Raw genomic sequence first — 14369 nt, 5'->3', positions numbered from 1 at the left:
AATAAGGCAGCAAGTTCAGAGATGGGAGAGAGAAAGAAAGGGCAGAGAAATAGGACAGGGAAAGCAGTGAGGGGAGCGAACGCGAGGGAAGGAAGGGGAGAGAAAGATGGCGGGAGGGCAGAGACGGATGAGAAAGCGAGGGCAGGCAGGGGAGAGAAAGAGGGGAGAAAAAGAGAGGGGAGCGAAAGAGAGAACAGAGATCAGAGAGTAAGATGTCAAAGAAAGAGAGGCTAGGGAGAAGGGAGAGGAGAGAGAAGGGGGGGGGGCGAGAGGGAGGAAGGGGGAAGAAGGCAGAGAGGAGAGGGAGGAGAGGGCAGAGAGCACAGGGGGGAGAGGGTAGAGAGCGCAGGGGGGAGAGGGTAGTGAGTGGAGGAGTGGGGGGAGGGGGGAAGGAAGAGAAGGCAGAGGAGGAAGAGCAGAGGAAGAGAAGGCAGGGAGGGGACAGTGGAGAGGACAGAGGAGCAGAAGGCAGAAGGCAGAACAGGGAGAGGGAAGGGGGAGGGGAGAGAGAAGGCAGGGGGGTGAAGGCAGAGAGGATGCACCGAGTACAGAGAGGGCAGAGAGGAGGGGAGGAAAGGGTGGGTGGAGCGAGAGGGATGAGGACGGATAGGTTGAAGGGGAGAAGGAGATGGCAAAGGTGGGGGAGGGGTTGAAAGGGTAATGGGGAGGAGGGGGGGGAGAGGGCAATGGCGATGGGGAGAGGGCAATGGGGATGGGGAGAGGGCGATTTGAAGGGGGGGGGGGGGATGTAGAGAGGGCCATGGGGAGAAGGAGAGAGGGCAGTGGGGGAGGCGGGAGGAGCGAGGGAGAGGGGGTGTGAGAGGGTGATGGGGGTGGCGGGGGGTGAGAGGGTGTTGGGGTGGTGGGGGGATATGAGAGGGCGAGGAGGGATGAGAGGGAAAGGAGGAATGAGAGGACAAGGAGGGATGAGAGGGCAAGGAGGGATGAGAGGGCAAGGAGGGATGAGAGGGCAAGGAGGGATGAGAGGTCGAGAGGGTTCAGAGGACGAGAGGACAAGGGGAGTGAGATGACAAGGGAAGTGAGATGACAAGGGGAGTGAGATGACAAGGGGAGTGAGAGGAAAAGGGGAGTGAGAGGAAAAGGGGAGTGAGGACAAGGGGAGTGAGAGGACGAGGGGAGTGAGAGGATGAGGGGAGAGAGAGGATGAGGGGAGTGAGAGGATGAGGGGAGTGAGAGGACGAGGGGAGTGAGAGGACGAGGGGAGTGAGAGGACGAGGGGAGTGAGAGGACGAGGGGAGCGAGAGGACGAGGGGAGCGAGAGGACGAGGGGAGCGAGAGGACGAGGGGAGCGAGAGGACGAGGGGAGCGAGAGGACGAGGGGAGCGAGAGGACGAGGGGAGCGAGAGGACGAGGGGAGCGAGAGGACGAGGGGAGCGAGAGGACGAGGGGAGCGAGAGGACGAGGGGAGCGAGAGGACGAGGGGAGGGAGAGGACGAGGGGAGGGAGATGACGAGGGGAGCGAGAGGACGAGGGGAGCGAGAGGACGAGGGGAGCGAGAGGACGAGGGGAGCGAGAGGACGAGGGGAGCGAGAGGACGAGGGGAGGGAGAGGACGAGGGGAGGGAGATGACGAGGGGAGCGAGAGGACGAGGGGAGCGAGAGGACGAGGGGAGCGAGAGGACGAGGGGAGCGAGAGGACGAGGGGAGCGAGAGGACGAGGGGAGCGAGAGGACGAGGGGAGCGAGAGGACGAGGGGAGCGAGAGGACGAGGGGAGCGAGAGGACGAGGGGAGCGAGAGGACGAGGGGAGTGAGAGGACGGGGGGAGTGAGAGGACGGGGGGAGCGAGAGGACGAGGGGAGCGAGAGGACGAGGGGAGCGAGAGGACGAGGGGAGCGAGAGGACGAGGGGAGCGAGAGGACGAGGGGAGCGAGAAGACGAGGGGAGTGAGAGGACGAGGGGAGTGAGAGGACGAGGGGAGTGAGAGGACGAGGGGAGTGAGAGGACGAGGGGAGTGAGAAGACGAGGGGAGTGAGAGGACGAGGGGAGTGAGAGGACCAGGGGAGTGAGAGGACCAGGGGAGTGAGAGGACCAGGGGAGTGAGAGGGCGAGGGGAATGAGAGGACGAGGGGAGTGAGAGGACAGGGGAGTGAGAGGACGAGGGGGGTGAGAGGGTGAGGGGAGTGAGAGGGCGAGAGGCGAGAGGGTGAGGGGGGATGAGAGGGCGGAGGGCAGTAGTGCAAGGGACGCAAGAGTTCCAGGAAGGGGCAAAAGTGCCAATGGGGTGGAAGTGCCAAGGGGGTAGGAGAGGGTGGAATTGGAAGGGGGAAGAAAGAGGAAGCAAGGGAAAAGGGGAAGGAAGGGGACGGCAGAGGAATGGGGACAGGAGGGGAAAAAGGACAGAAGGGGAAGGGAAAATGGGGGAACCGGAGGGTAGGAGGAGGCAAGGAGAGGGGAGGGGAGAAAAAGAGAAAGATCGAAACAGTCAAAACTCACAGTGGATGTGCGTGAAATTTTGAGGTCCACACGAGGCATGGTGGTGCGCTTGTCTTTGCGGCGACTCAGATACGTGTGCAACCTTTGGCACGCTGGTGTTGTCGGCTGGATGGACTCAAGTTGTCGAACCAATGCTGGCCACGACCTCCGCTGAACGGCCCTGAGCAAAGCACAAGGACTTTTCACTCGTCTCAATCTTCCTCCCCCTTACAATTTCTCCATCACTTGTTCAACTTTCACTTTTTCAAAGTTTCAATTTTGTTAGTGTAGAAGAAAGCGAAGTGAGGAATCAAAGCAAGGGATGAACAGTTGATAGAAGGAAGGTTAACAGAAGAACTTCGGCCTAGAATGCAAGTACAATCTTCCAAAATACATTTGTCTATCTATCTGGCACTTTTACTATGCTATCTACTCTAGAGCTACCATGACTGAATCACCCTAAATATTGTTTCCATTCCTCATGATACGCTTTTACATTGAGCCGTTCTTATATTTCACATTCCGTATGAGCCTCCGAAGGTAGCAAACAGGTACCTTTGGATACGAGGGGAGTTCAGGTGCATTCTTTGGTGCAACAGACGGTTTGCAACGCATGAGATGGAGACGGATGGGTCAAGACACAAGGGTTCACTGGTGGCCAACAGCATGTGGCTTTCAAGAGCAAGTTTGTCCTCCTGAAGCAGCGGTAAAAAAGAACCAAAACACTTTGATCTTTATTCGTTCCAATCTAAAGCAACTGGATATAAAGATTGCATTCCCACATACAAAGATCGTTGATAAAATATCTACTTGTATGACTAGATGAGTTACAAGGTAGACAAAAGCAATGGAAGTAATTGCGGGGAGTTGGTGAGTAGATGGTGACGGAGTACCTTATCTGCATAAAAGACATCAATTAAGATTGGAATTTTGGACAATTAGAAGGCCCACAGTTGTTAATGCATATACCACATATGGTATTTTAATACCACTAGAAAAACCCGCTTTTTTATTACCCTCACCTGAGGAGAGGGTATTGCATTTGAGTCCGTTTGATTGTTACTTGCAAAATCGAAGATTTTTCAAGTGTATTGGTCGGTTCCGTTTGTGGTTCTGTCTGTTTGTCTGTCTGTCTGTCTGTCTGTCACCGGCCTACAGGTCACAATTCTAAACCGATCGTCACGAAACTTCACCACGTTATATAAGTCGTCCCAATTGAGAAGCCTATTGATTTTGAGTTCAAAGGTCATCTGGAGGTCAAATTTCTAAAATCGCCATTTTAAATCCGATTGACTTGAAAATTGAACAGCATTTGCATATCGAGTCAGTAAATTGGGAAGCATACTATTTTTAGGTCAAAAGGTCAAAGGTCAACTCAAGGTCAAACTTCCAAAATCATCCCTTTTTATCTGAAAACCCGTAAATCTTCATCCGATTGACTTGAAAATTGAACAGCATTTGCACATTGAATCACTAAATAGGGAAACCAACTATTTTTGAGCTCAAAAGGTCAAAGGTCAACTCAAGGTCAACCTTCCAAAATCATCATTTTTCATCTGAAAAATCGTCACTTTTCTTCCTATTGACCCGAGCTTTGATCAAGATTGTCAATTTTAATCTTGATGAAATGGACAATTTGCTGTATCAATGGAATTTTTTTTCTTGGGGAGGGTTTGGGGGCGTATTTTGCAAGTATCGTGCTCCGCATGACGTCTTCTTGTTACTTGCAAAATCGAAGATTTTCAAGTATATTGGTCGGTTGTGTTTGTGATTCTGTCTGTTTGTTTGTTTGCTTGTTTGTTTGTCACCGGCCTACAGGTCACAATTTTCAACCGATCTTCACCAAACTTCACCACATGGTAGAGTTGGTCAAATGCCAGAAGCCTATTGTTTTTGGGGTCAATAGGTCAAAAGGTCAACATAGGCCAAAGGTCACCAAATTTGCTAAATTTCTAAAATCCTCAATTTTCATCCGATTGACTTGAAATTTGAAGACCACTTGCATATCTGGTCACTGAATTAAACCACCAAGTATTTTTGAGGCCAACATAGGCCAAATGGTCAACATAGGCCAAATTTCTAAAATCCTCAATTTTCATCCAATTGACTTGAAATTTGAAGAGGCCTTGCATATCTAGTCACTGAATTCAACCACCAAGTATACTTGAGGTCAACATAGGCCAAAAGGTCAACATAGGCCAAATTTCGAAAATCCTCAATTTTCATCCAATTGACTTGAAATTTGAAGAGGACTTGCATATCTGGTCACTGAATTCAACCACAAATTATCTTTTTGGTGAACATAGGCCAAAAGGTCAACATAGGCCAAAAGGTCAACATAGGTCAAATTTCTAAAATCCTCAATTTTCATCCAATTGACTTGAAATTTGAGGAGGACTTGCATATCTGGTCACTGAATTCAACCCTGTATTATATTTTAGGTAAACACAGGCCAAAAGGTCAACATAGGCCAAATTTCTATAATCACCAATTTTCATTTTATTGACTTGAACTTCTAAGAGGATTTATATACATGGTCACTGAATTCAACCACCATCTATTTTTGAGGTCAACATAGGCCAAAAGGTCAACATAGCCCAAATTTTTAATATCCTCAATTTTCATCCGATTGACTTGAAAATTGAACAGCATTTGCACATTGAGTCACTAAATAGGGAAACTAACTGGTTTTGAGGTCAAAGGTCAACTCAAGGTCAACCTTCCAAAATCATCATTTTTCATCTGAAAAATCGTCACTTTTCATTCTGTTGACCCGAGCTTTGATCAAGATTGTAAATTTTAATCTTCATGAAATGGACAATGTGCTGTATCAATGGAAAACTTTTTTTGGGGGGTGGGGTGCGCATTTTGCAAGTATCATGCTACGCATGACGTCTTCTTGTTACTTGCAAAATCGAAGATTTTTCAAGTATACACAAAGAATTAAGTTAAGCACCCCCCCCGTTTTTGTACAACCTCGCACATTACAAGTTTGTTGTCGTCAAAACAGTGTAATATACCCATGATATTGCTATATGTTCTGGAGAAGTGATATTATGGTCACATAAAAACATAACAATCATGCCGTTTTCAATATTTTATTCTGAATAATTTAAGGTGAAAATTTTTGGGAATTTTAGGCATATTTTCACCTCAATTTAAGTATGGAGCTATAGGTCCATCATGGACAGTGTGGATGACGTTTATGTTTTCTAACGTACAGTCATTGTTCTGAGAAGACCTCTAGCGATCTTTGCGTCAATAACGTGTGTAGGACCCACGTGATCGGATCACTGACTCAACCCTACGTCTCATAGACCCTGTAAGCCGTCGTATGCGTTGCTGTGGCAGGTTGAACCCCCTCGAGCACGTTTGGGACATGTTGGGACGACAATTTGCGAAGATGGTCCCTCCAATAGCCAATCTGGATGAATTGGAACGTGCATTACATCGGGAATGGAACAACCTGCCACAGCAACGCATACGACGGCTTATAGGGTCTATGAGACGTAGGGTTGAGTTAGTGATCCGATCACGTGGGTCCTACACACGTTATTGACGCAAAGATCGCTAGAGGTCTTCTCAGAACAATGACTGTACGTTAGAAAACATAAACGTCATCCACACTGTCCGTGATGGACCTATAGCTCCATACTTAAATTGAGGTGAAAATATGCCTAAAATTCCCAAAAAATTTCACCTTAAATTATTCAGAATAAAATATTGAAAACGGCATGATTGTTATGTTTTTATGTGACCATAATATCACTTCTCCAGAAAATATAGCAATATCATGGGTATATTACACTGTTTTGACGACAACAAACTTGTAATGTGCGAGGTTGTAAAAAAACGGGGGGGGTGCTTAACTTAATTCTTTGTGTATATATTGGTCGGTTGTGTTTGTGACTCTGTTTGTTAGTTTGTCACCGGCCTACAGGTCACAATTTTCAACCGATCTTCACCAAACTTCACCAAGTGGTAGAGTTGGTCAAATGCCAGAAGCCTATTGTTTTTGGGGTCAATAGGTCAAAAGGTCAACATAGGCCAAAGGTCACCAACTTTGCTAAATTTCTAAAATCCTCCATTTTCATCCGATTGACTTGAAATTTGAAGACCACTTGCATATCTGGTCATTGAATTCAACCACCAAGAATTTTTGAAGTCAACATAGGCCAAATTTCTAAAATCCTCAATTTTTATCCAATTGACTTGAAATTTGAAGAGGACTTGCATATCTAGTCACTGAAATCAACCACCAAGTATTCTTGAAGTCAACTTAGGCCAAAAGGTCAACATAGGCCAAATTTCTAAAATCCTCTATTTTCATCGAATTCACTTGAAAATTGAACAGCATTTGCACATTGAGTCACTACATAGGGAAACTAACTATTTTTGAGGTCAAAAGGTCAAAGGTCAACTCAAGGTCAACCTTCCAAAATCATCATTTTTCATCTGAAAAATCGTCACTTTTCATCCTGTTGACCCGAGCTTTGATCAAGATTGTAAATTTAAATCTTCATGAAATGGACAATTTGCTGTATCAATGGTAAACTTTTGGGGGACGGCGTATTTTGCAAGTATCGTGCTACGCATGACGTTTTCTTGTTTGTTTGTTTGTCACCGGCCTACAGGTCACATTTTTCAACCAATCTTCACGAAACTTCACCAAATGGTAGAGTTGGTCAAAAGCAAGAAGCCTATTGTTTTTGGGATCAATAGGTCAAAAGGTCAACATAGGCCAAAGGTCACCAAATTTGCTAAATTTCTAAAATCCTCAATTTTCATCCGATTGACTTGAAATTTGAAGACCACTTGCATATCTGATCACTGAATTCAACCACCAAGTATTTTTGAGGTCAACATAGGCCAAATGGTCAACATAGGCTAAATTTCTAAAATCCTCAATTTTCATCCAATTGACTTGAAATTTGAAGAGGGAATGCATATGTGGTCACTGAATTCAACCACCAAGTATTCTTGAGGTCAACATAGACCAAATGGTCAACATAGGCCAAATTTCTAAAATCCTCAATTTTCATCCAATTGACTTGAAATTTGAAGAGGACTTGCATATCTGGTCACTGAATTCAACCACCAAGTATTATTGAGGTCAGCATATGCCAAAAGGTCAACATAGGCCAAAAGGTCAACATAGGCCAAATTTCTAAAATCCTCAATTTTTATCCAATTGACTTGAAATTTGAAGAGGACTTGCATATCTGGTCACTGAATTCAACCACAAATTATATTTTTGGTGAACATAGGCCATAAGGTCAACATAGGCCAAATTTCTAAAATCCTCATTTTTCAGCTGAAAAATCGTCACTTTTCATTCTGTTGACCCAAGCTTTGATCAAGATTGCAAATTTTTATCTTCATGAAATGGACAATTCGCTGTATCAATGGAAAACTTTGGGGGGGGGGGGGGGGGATTTTGCAAGTATCGTGCTACGCATGACATCTTCTTGTTTGTCTGTTTGTCCGCACAGAATAAATATGATTTTCTCTGCAACCATTGGTCCGATTGACAGGAAATTTTCACCATAGGTGCACCTCCACCTGGAAATTTTTTAAATGATAATTATGATGTCATAGGTCGCGTAGTTAGGCCGCCATCTTGGAAAAACCAAAAAACTTTGCACCTCTATATCTCCGAAAGTGCTGAATAGGAAAAATTGAGACATGGCTCATTGTGAAGAACTCTCTATGTGGAATAACATCTGTTAATTATGTCATAGGTACCTCCATTATGACGTCATAATTTGACAAGGACAAAACTTCATCCAATCAAGATGAAATTTCTTGAGCATAATCTAGGAATAAATTGGCGGAGAAAAAAAATTAATGATGACGTCGTCAGTCACGTGATTCGGGCGCCATATTTGTTTTAACACAAAAGCCTTAAAAAAAACACTGAAAACACATCCTGGTGAGGGTTTGCAATCTCTGATTGCTCTTTCTTGTTCTATTTGTTAAGGGTAGATTGTCAAGGCAATCATGCAGCGGGAGATGGAGTTTTACAATCACTTCTGTGTGTCTGTCTTTCCTGGGTTGCAACTTATTTACCATTTGAGCTTTTGTCATCAAATTTTCAACAAAGCATTATTACGAGAATATGGAGAAGCCAAATTAATAATTTGGTTGAAATGTCAAACGTCAGCGTCCCATGATATTGTCATTTTTCATCCAATTGACCTGAAATTTGAAGAATTTGCACATTGGGTTACTGAATTGGTTCACCAATCAAAAGCTAGAAGCCGCTTGTTTTTTTTATTGTTATTTTTTTTTAGATCAAGAGGTCAAAGGTAAAGGTTGCATAAAATCGCAAATTTTCATTTGATCGACTTGAAATTATAGCAGGGTTTGCACATTATGTCACTGAAGCCTATTCCTTTTGAGGTGAAACAGTCAATCAAGGTCGCCTAAAATCGTCAAATGTTCTTTTTACCATTATCAACGAAGGTGGATGGAGGTTATGTTTTCACTCCTGTCTGTCTGTTTGTTTGTCTGTCTGTAAACAAGATAGGTGTCTGTCTCAAAAAGTTGTGGACGGATTCAGACGAAATTTGGCAGAGAGGTAGCGTATGTGACATGGACGAAATGATTAGATTTTGGTGAAGATCCGGATTCGGATCGGGCTAGTAGAATTTGTTAAGTGAATCTTCACTATTGGGAGATAGTGCCAAAAACGATATATAGCAGAATATCTCAAAAAGTTGTGGACGCATTTGAACGAAACTTGGTGTACCGGTCATGTTTGTGACCAGGACGAATCTATTCGATTTTGGGGAACATCTGAATATGGATTTGGATATGAGAATTATTTAATTATTTAAGTGATTCTTCACCATTGGGAGATATGTCCAAACATGATAAATAGCATCAAATCTCAAAAATATCTCAAACAAGTACACATACATTCAAAGTACACCGCCCCATGCCAAATAATTAAATATGCTGCAGCGCGGCATTGCCGGGGCGCCTCCGGCGCCCGGCAATACCGCAGTGCAGCTCATTGAGGCTGCATTGGGAGGGAGAGGTGTACACTAATTGATTGATTAATTGTATAATTAAAATCAATAAAAGATTATCACAAAATATTTTCATAATCAATTGGCTAATCGCATAACTAAACCAGTAGTGCTTCATCCGAAGATGTATCTTTTAGAAATTTAATTAAATAAGTCATTTATAAAAAATTAAATAATTAATTGATTACTCAATAAATAATTAATCGATTAATCAATAAATACTTAATAGATGAAATGATTAATCAATAAATCAAAAATATCCTTGATAGCCACATCACTTGGTCACTCATGTCCAAATATTAGCTTCCCAGCTCAAAAGGTGCCTGAGATATTGGCCAAATGAGAAAGAAAATAAATAAATGATTAATAATGAAAATAAATAAATAATAATCATAAAAAAATTAAATTATTAATCAATTTGGTCAGAGAACACATAAACTACCACTATTTCATCAGAATCTGTAACTTAAAAAAAAAAAAATTTTTTGTCATTAATCGAATAATTAAATAATTAATCGATTAATTGATTAATTAATAAATCAAAAATATCCTTTGCAGCCAAATCACCTGGTCATTGGCATGTCCAAATATCAGCTTCCTAACTCAAAAGGTGCCTGAGTTAATAATGGTCAGAAGATAAATGAAATTTAATTAATTAAATAAGTACTTAATTAAACGCTAATAATTAAATAACTCCTCAATTAATTGATTATTCAAAAAACAAAAAATACCGTATTTGACAAAGGACTTGCTCACTACTGTGCCGAAATTTCAGCTTCCTAGCTCAAAGGATGGCTGAGATATCGTCCGGACAACCAAGAAAGAAAACAAACAAACAAGAAAACAAACAAGTACAAATACATTCAAAGTACACCGCCCCATGCCAAATAATTAAATATGCTGCAGCGCGGCATTGCCGGGGCGCCTCTGGCGCCCGGCAATACCGCAGTGCAGCTCATTGAGGCTGCATTGGGAGGGAGAGGTGTACACTAATTGATTGATTAATTGTATAATTAAAATCAATAAAAGATTATCACAAAATATTTTCATAATCAATTGGCTAATCGCATAACTAAACCACTAGTGCTTCATCCGAAGATGTATCTTTTAGAAATTTAATTAAATAAGTCATTTATAAAAAATTAAATAATTAATTGATTACTCAATAAATAATTAATCGATTAATCAATAAATAATTAATAGATGAAATGATTAATCAATAAATCAAAAATATCCTTGATAGCCACATCACTTGGTCACTCATGTCCAAATATTAGCTTCCCAGCTCAAAAGGTGCCTGAGATATTGGCCAAATGAGAAAGAAAATAAATAAATGATTAATAATGAAAATAAATAAATAATAATCATAAAAAAATTAAATTATTAATCAATTTGGTCAGAGAACACATAAACTACCACTATTTCATCAGAATCTGTAACTTTAAAAAAAAAAATTTTTTTGTCATTAATCGAATAATTAAATAATTAATCGATTAATTGATTAATTAATAAATCAAAAATATCCTTTGCAGCCAAATCACCTGGTCATTGGCATGTCCAAATATCAGCTTCCTAACTCAAAAGGTGCCTGAGTTAATAATGGTCAGAAGAGAAATGAAATTTAATTAATTAAATAAGTACTTAATTAAACGCTAATAATTAAATAACTCCTCAATTAATTGATTATTCAAAAAACAAAAAATACCGTATTTGACAAAGGACTTGCTCACTACTGTGCCGAAATTTCAGCTTCCTAGCTCAAAGGATGGCTGAGATATCGCCCGGACAACCAAGAAAACAAGAAAGAAAACAAACAAGTACACATACATTCAAAGTACACCGCCCCATGCCAAATAATTAAATATGCTGCAGCGCGGCATTGCCGGGGCGCCTCCGGCGCCCGGCAATACCGCAGTGCAGCTCATTGAGGCTGCATTGGGAGGGAGAGGTGTACACTAATTGATTGATTAATTGTATAATTAAAATCAATAAAAGATTATCACAAAATATTTTCATAATCAATTGGCTAATCGCATAACTAAACCACTAGTGCTTCATCCGAAGATGTATCTTTTAGAAATTTAATTAAATAAGTCATTTATAAAAAATTAAATAATTAATTGATTACTCAATAAATAATTAATCGATTAATCATTAAATAATTAATAGATGAAATGATTAATCAATAAATCAAAAATATCCTTGATAGCCACATCACTTGGTCACTCATGTCCAAATATTAGCTTCCCAGCTCAAAAGGTGCCTGAGATATTGGCCAAATGAGAAAGAAAATAAATAAATGATTAATAATGAAAATAAATAAATAATAATCATAAAAAAATTAAATTATTAATCAATTTGGTCAGAGAACACATAAACTACCACTATTTCATCAGAATCTGTAACTTAAAAAAAAAAAATTTTTTTGTCATTAATCGAATAATTAAATAATTAATCGATTAATTGATTAATTAATAAATCAAAAATATCCTTTGCAGCCAAATCACCTGGTCATTGGCATGTCCAAATATCAGCTTCCTAACTCAAAAGGTGCCTGAGTTAATGGTCAGAAGAGAAAGGAAATTTGATTAATTAAATAAGTACTTCATTAATCGCTAATAATTAAATAACTCCTCAATTAATTGATTAATCAAAAAACAAAAAATACCGTTTTTGACAAAGCACTTGCTCACTATTGTGCCGAAATTTCAGCTTCCTAGCTCAAAGGATGGCTGAGATATCGCCCGGACAACCAAGAAAGCAAGAAAGCAAGAAAGCAAGAAAGTAAGAAACCAGAGTGAAAACTGAGTACTCCCTTTCAGCGTGCGTCACTGCCGAGCCCCCTTTGGTGCCCAGCAATGACGATTTGCAATGCCTGGAGATGGCATAGGAAAGGAGCGGTGTACAATAGCATACCTAAAGCACTAGTGCTTCATCCGAAGATGTATCTTTTAGAAATTTAATTAAATAAGTCATTTATAAAAAATTAAATAATTAATTGATTACTCAATAAATAATTAATCGATTAATCAATAAATACTTAATAGATGAAATGATTAATCAATAAATCAAAAATATCCTTGATAGCCACATCACTTGGTCACTCATGTCCAAATATTAGCTTCCCAGCTCAAAAGGTGCCTGAGATATTGGCCAAATGAGAAAGAAAATAAATAAATGATTAATAATGAAAATAAATAAATAATAATCATAAAAAAATTAAATTATTAATCAATTTGGTCAGAGAACACATAAACTACCACTATTTCATCAGAATCTGTAACTTTAAAAAAAAAAAATTTTTTGTCATTAATCGAATAATTAAATAATTAATCGATTAATTGATTAATTAATAAATCAAAAATATCCTTTGCAGCCAAATCACCTGGTCATTGGCATGTCCAAATATCAGCTTCCTAACTCAAAAGGTGCCTGAGTTAATAATGGTCAGAAGAGAAATGAAATTTAATTAATTAAATAAGTACTTAATTAAACGCTAATAATTAAATAACTCCTCAATTAATTGATTAATCAAAAAACAAAAAATACCGTTTTTGACAAAGGACTTGCTCACTATTGTGCCGAAATTTCAGCTTCCTAGCTCAAAGGATGGCTGAGATATCGTCCGGACAACCAAGGAAACAAGAAAACAAACAAACAAGAAACCAGAGTGAAAACTGAGTACTCTCTTTCAGCGTGCGTCACTGCCAAGCCCCCTTCGGTGCCCGGCAATGACGATTTGCAATGCCTGGAGGTGGCATAGGAAAGGAGCGGTGTACAACAAGTACACATACATTCAAAGTACACCGCCCCATGCCAAATAATTAAATATGCTGCAGCGCGGCATTGCCGGGGCGCCTCCGGCGCCCGGCAATACCGCAGTGCAGCTCATTGAGGCTGCATTGGGAGGGAGAGGTGTACACTAATTGATTGATTAATTGTATAATTAAAATCAATAAAAGATTATCACAAAATATTTTCATAATCAATTGGCTAATCGCATAACTAAACCAGTAGTGCTTCATCCGAAGATGTATCTTTTAGAAATTTAATTAAATAAGTCATTTATAAAAAAATTAATAATTAATTGATTACTCAATAAATAATTAATCGATTAATCAATAAATACTTAATAGATGAAATGATTAATCAATAAATCAAAAATATCCTTGATAGCCACATCACTTGGTCACTCATGTCCAAATATTAGCTTCCCAGCTCAAAAGGTGCCTGAGATATTAGCCAAATGAGAAAGAAAATAAATAAATGATTAATAATGAAAATAAATAAATAATAATCATAAAAAAATTAAATTATTAATCAATTTGGTCAGAGAACACATAAACTACCACTATTTCATCAGAATCTGTAACTTAAAAAAAAAAAAATTTTTTGTCATTAATCGAATAATTAAATAATTAATCGATTAATTGATTAATTAATAAATCAAAAATATCCTTTGCAGCCAAATCACCTGGTCATTGGCATGTCCAAATATCAGCTTCCTAACTGAAAAGGTGCCTGAGTTAATAATGGTCAGAAGAGAAATGAAATTTAATTAATTAAATAAGTACTTAATTAAACGCTAATAATTAAATAACTCCTCAATTAATTGATTATTCAAAAAACAAAAAATACCGTATTTGACAAAGGACTTGCTCACTACTGTGCCGAAATTTCAGCTTCCTAGCTCAAAGGATGGCTGAGATATCGTCCGGACAACCAAGAAAGAAAACAAACAAACAAACAAGAAACCAGAGTGAAAACTGAGTACTCTCTTTCAGCGTGCGTCACTGCCGAGCCCCCTTTGGTGCCCGGCAATGACGATTTGCAATGCCTGGAGATGGCATAGGAAAGGAGCGGTGTACAACAAGAAACCAGAGTGAAAACTGAGTACTCTCT

The 14369-nt window shown here is 40.1% G+C and overlaps 1 protein-coding gene across 10 annotated transcripts in view; it reads right to left on the bottom strand.

Moving 5' to 3' along the window:
- Nucleotides 1-14369, bottom strand: part of SUPT20H (SPT20 homolog, SAGA complex component) — a 100838-nt gene that overhangs the window by 33287 nt on the left and 53182 nt on the right. For all 10 annotated transcript variants that reach the window (XM_068132206.2, XM_068132209.2, XM_078766136.1 and 7 more), the window contains 2 exons: nt 2989-3128; nt 2455-2614 (listed from right to left, as the gene is read on the bottom strand). In XM_068132206.2, coding sequence (XP_067988307.1) covers nt 2455-2614; nt 2989-3128 — 300 coding nt within the window. The remainder of the gene's footprint in view (nt 1-2454; nt 2615-2988; nt 3129-14369) is intronic.

Source organism: Myxine glutinosa, chromosome 12 (assembly GCF_964187855.1).
Source record: "Myxine glutinosa chromosome 12, kmMyxGlut1.1, whole genome shotgun sequence".
NCBI lineage: Eukaryota > Metazoa > Chordata > Myxini > Myxiniformes > Myxinidae > Myxine > Myxine glutinosa.
This window is presented reverse-complemented; position numbering and strand designations above follow the sequence as displayed.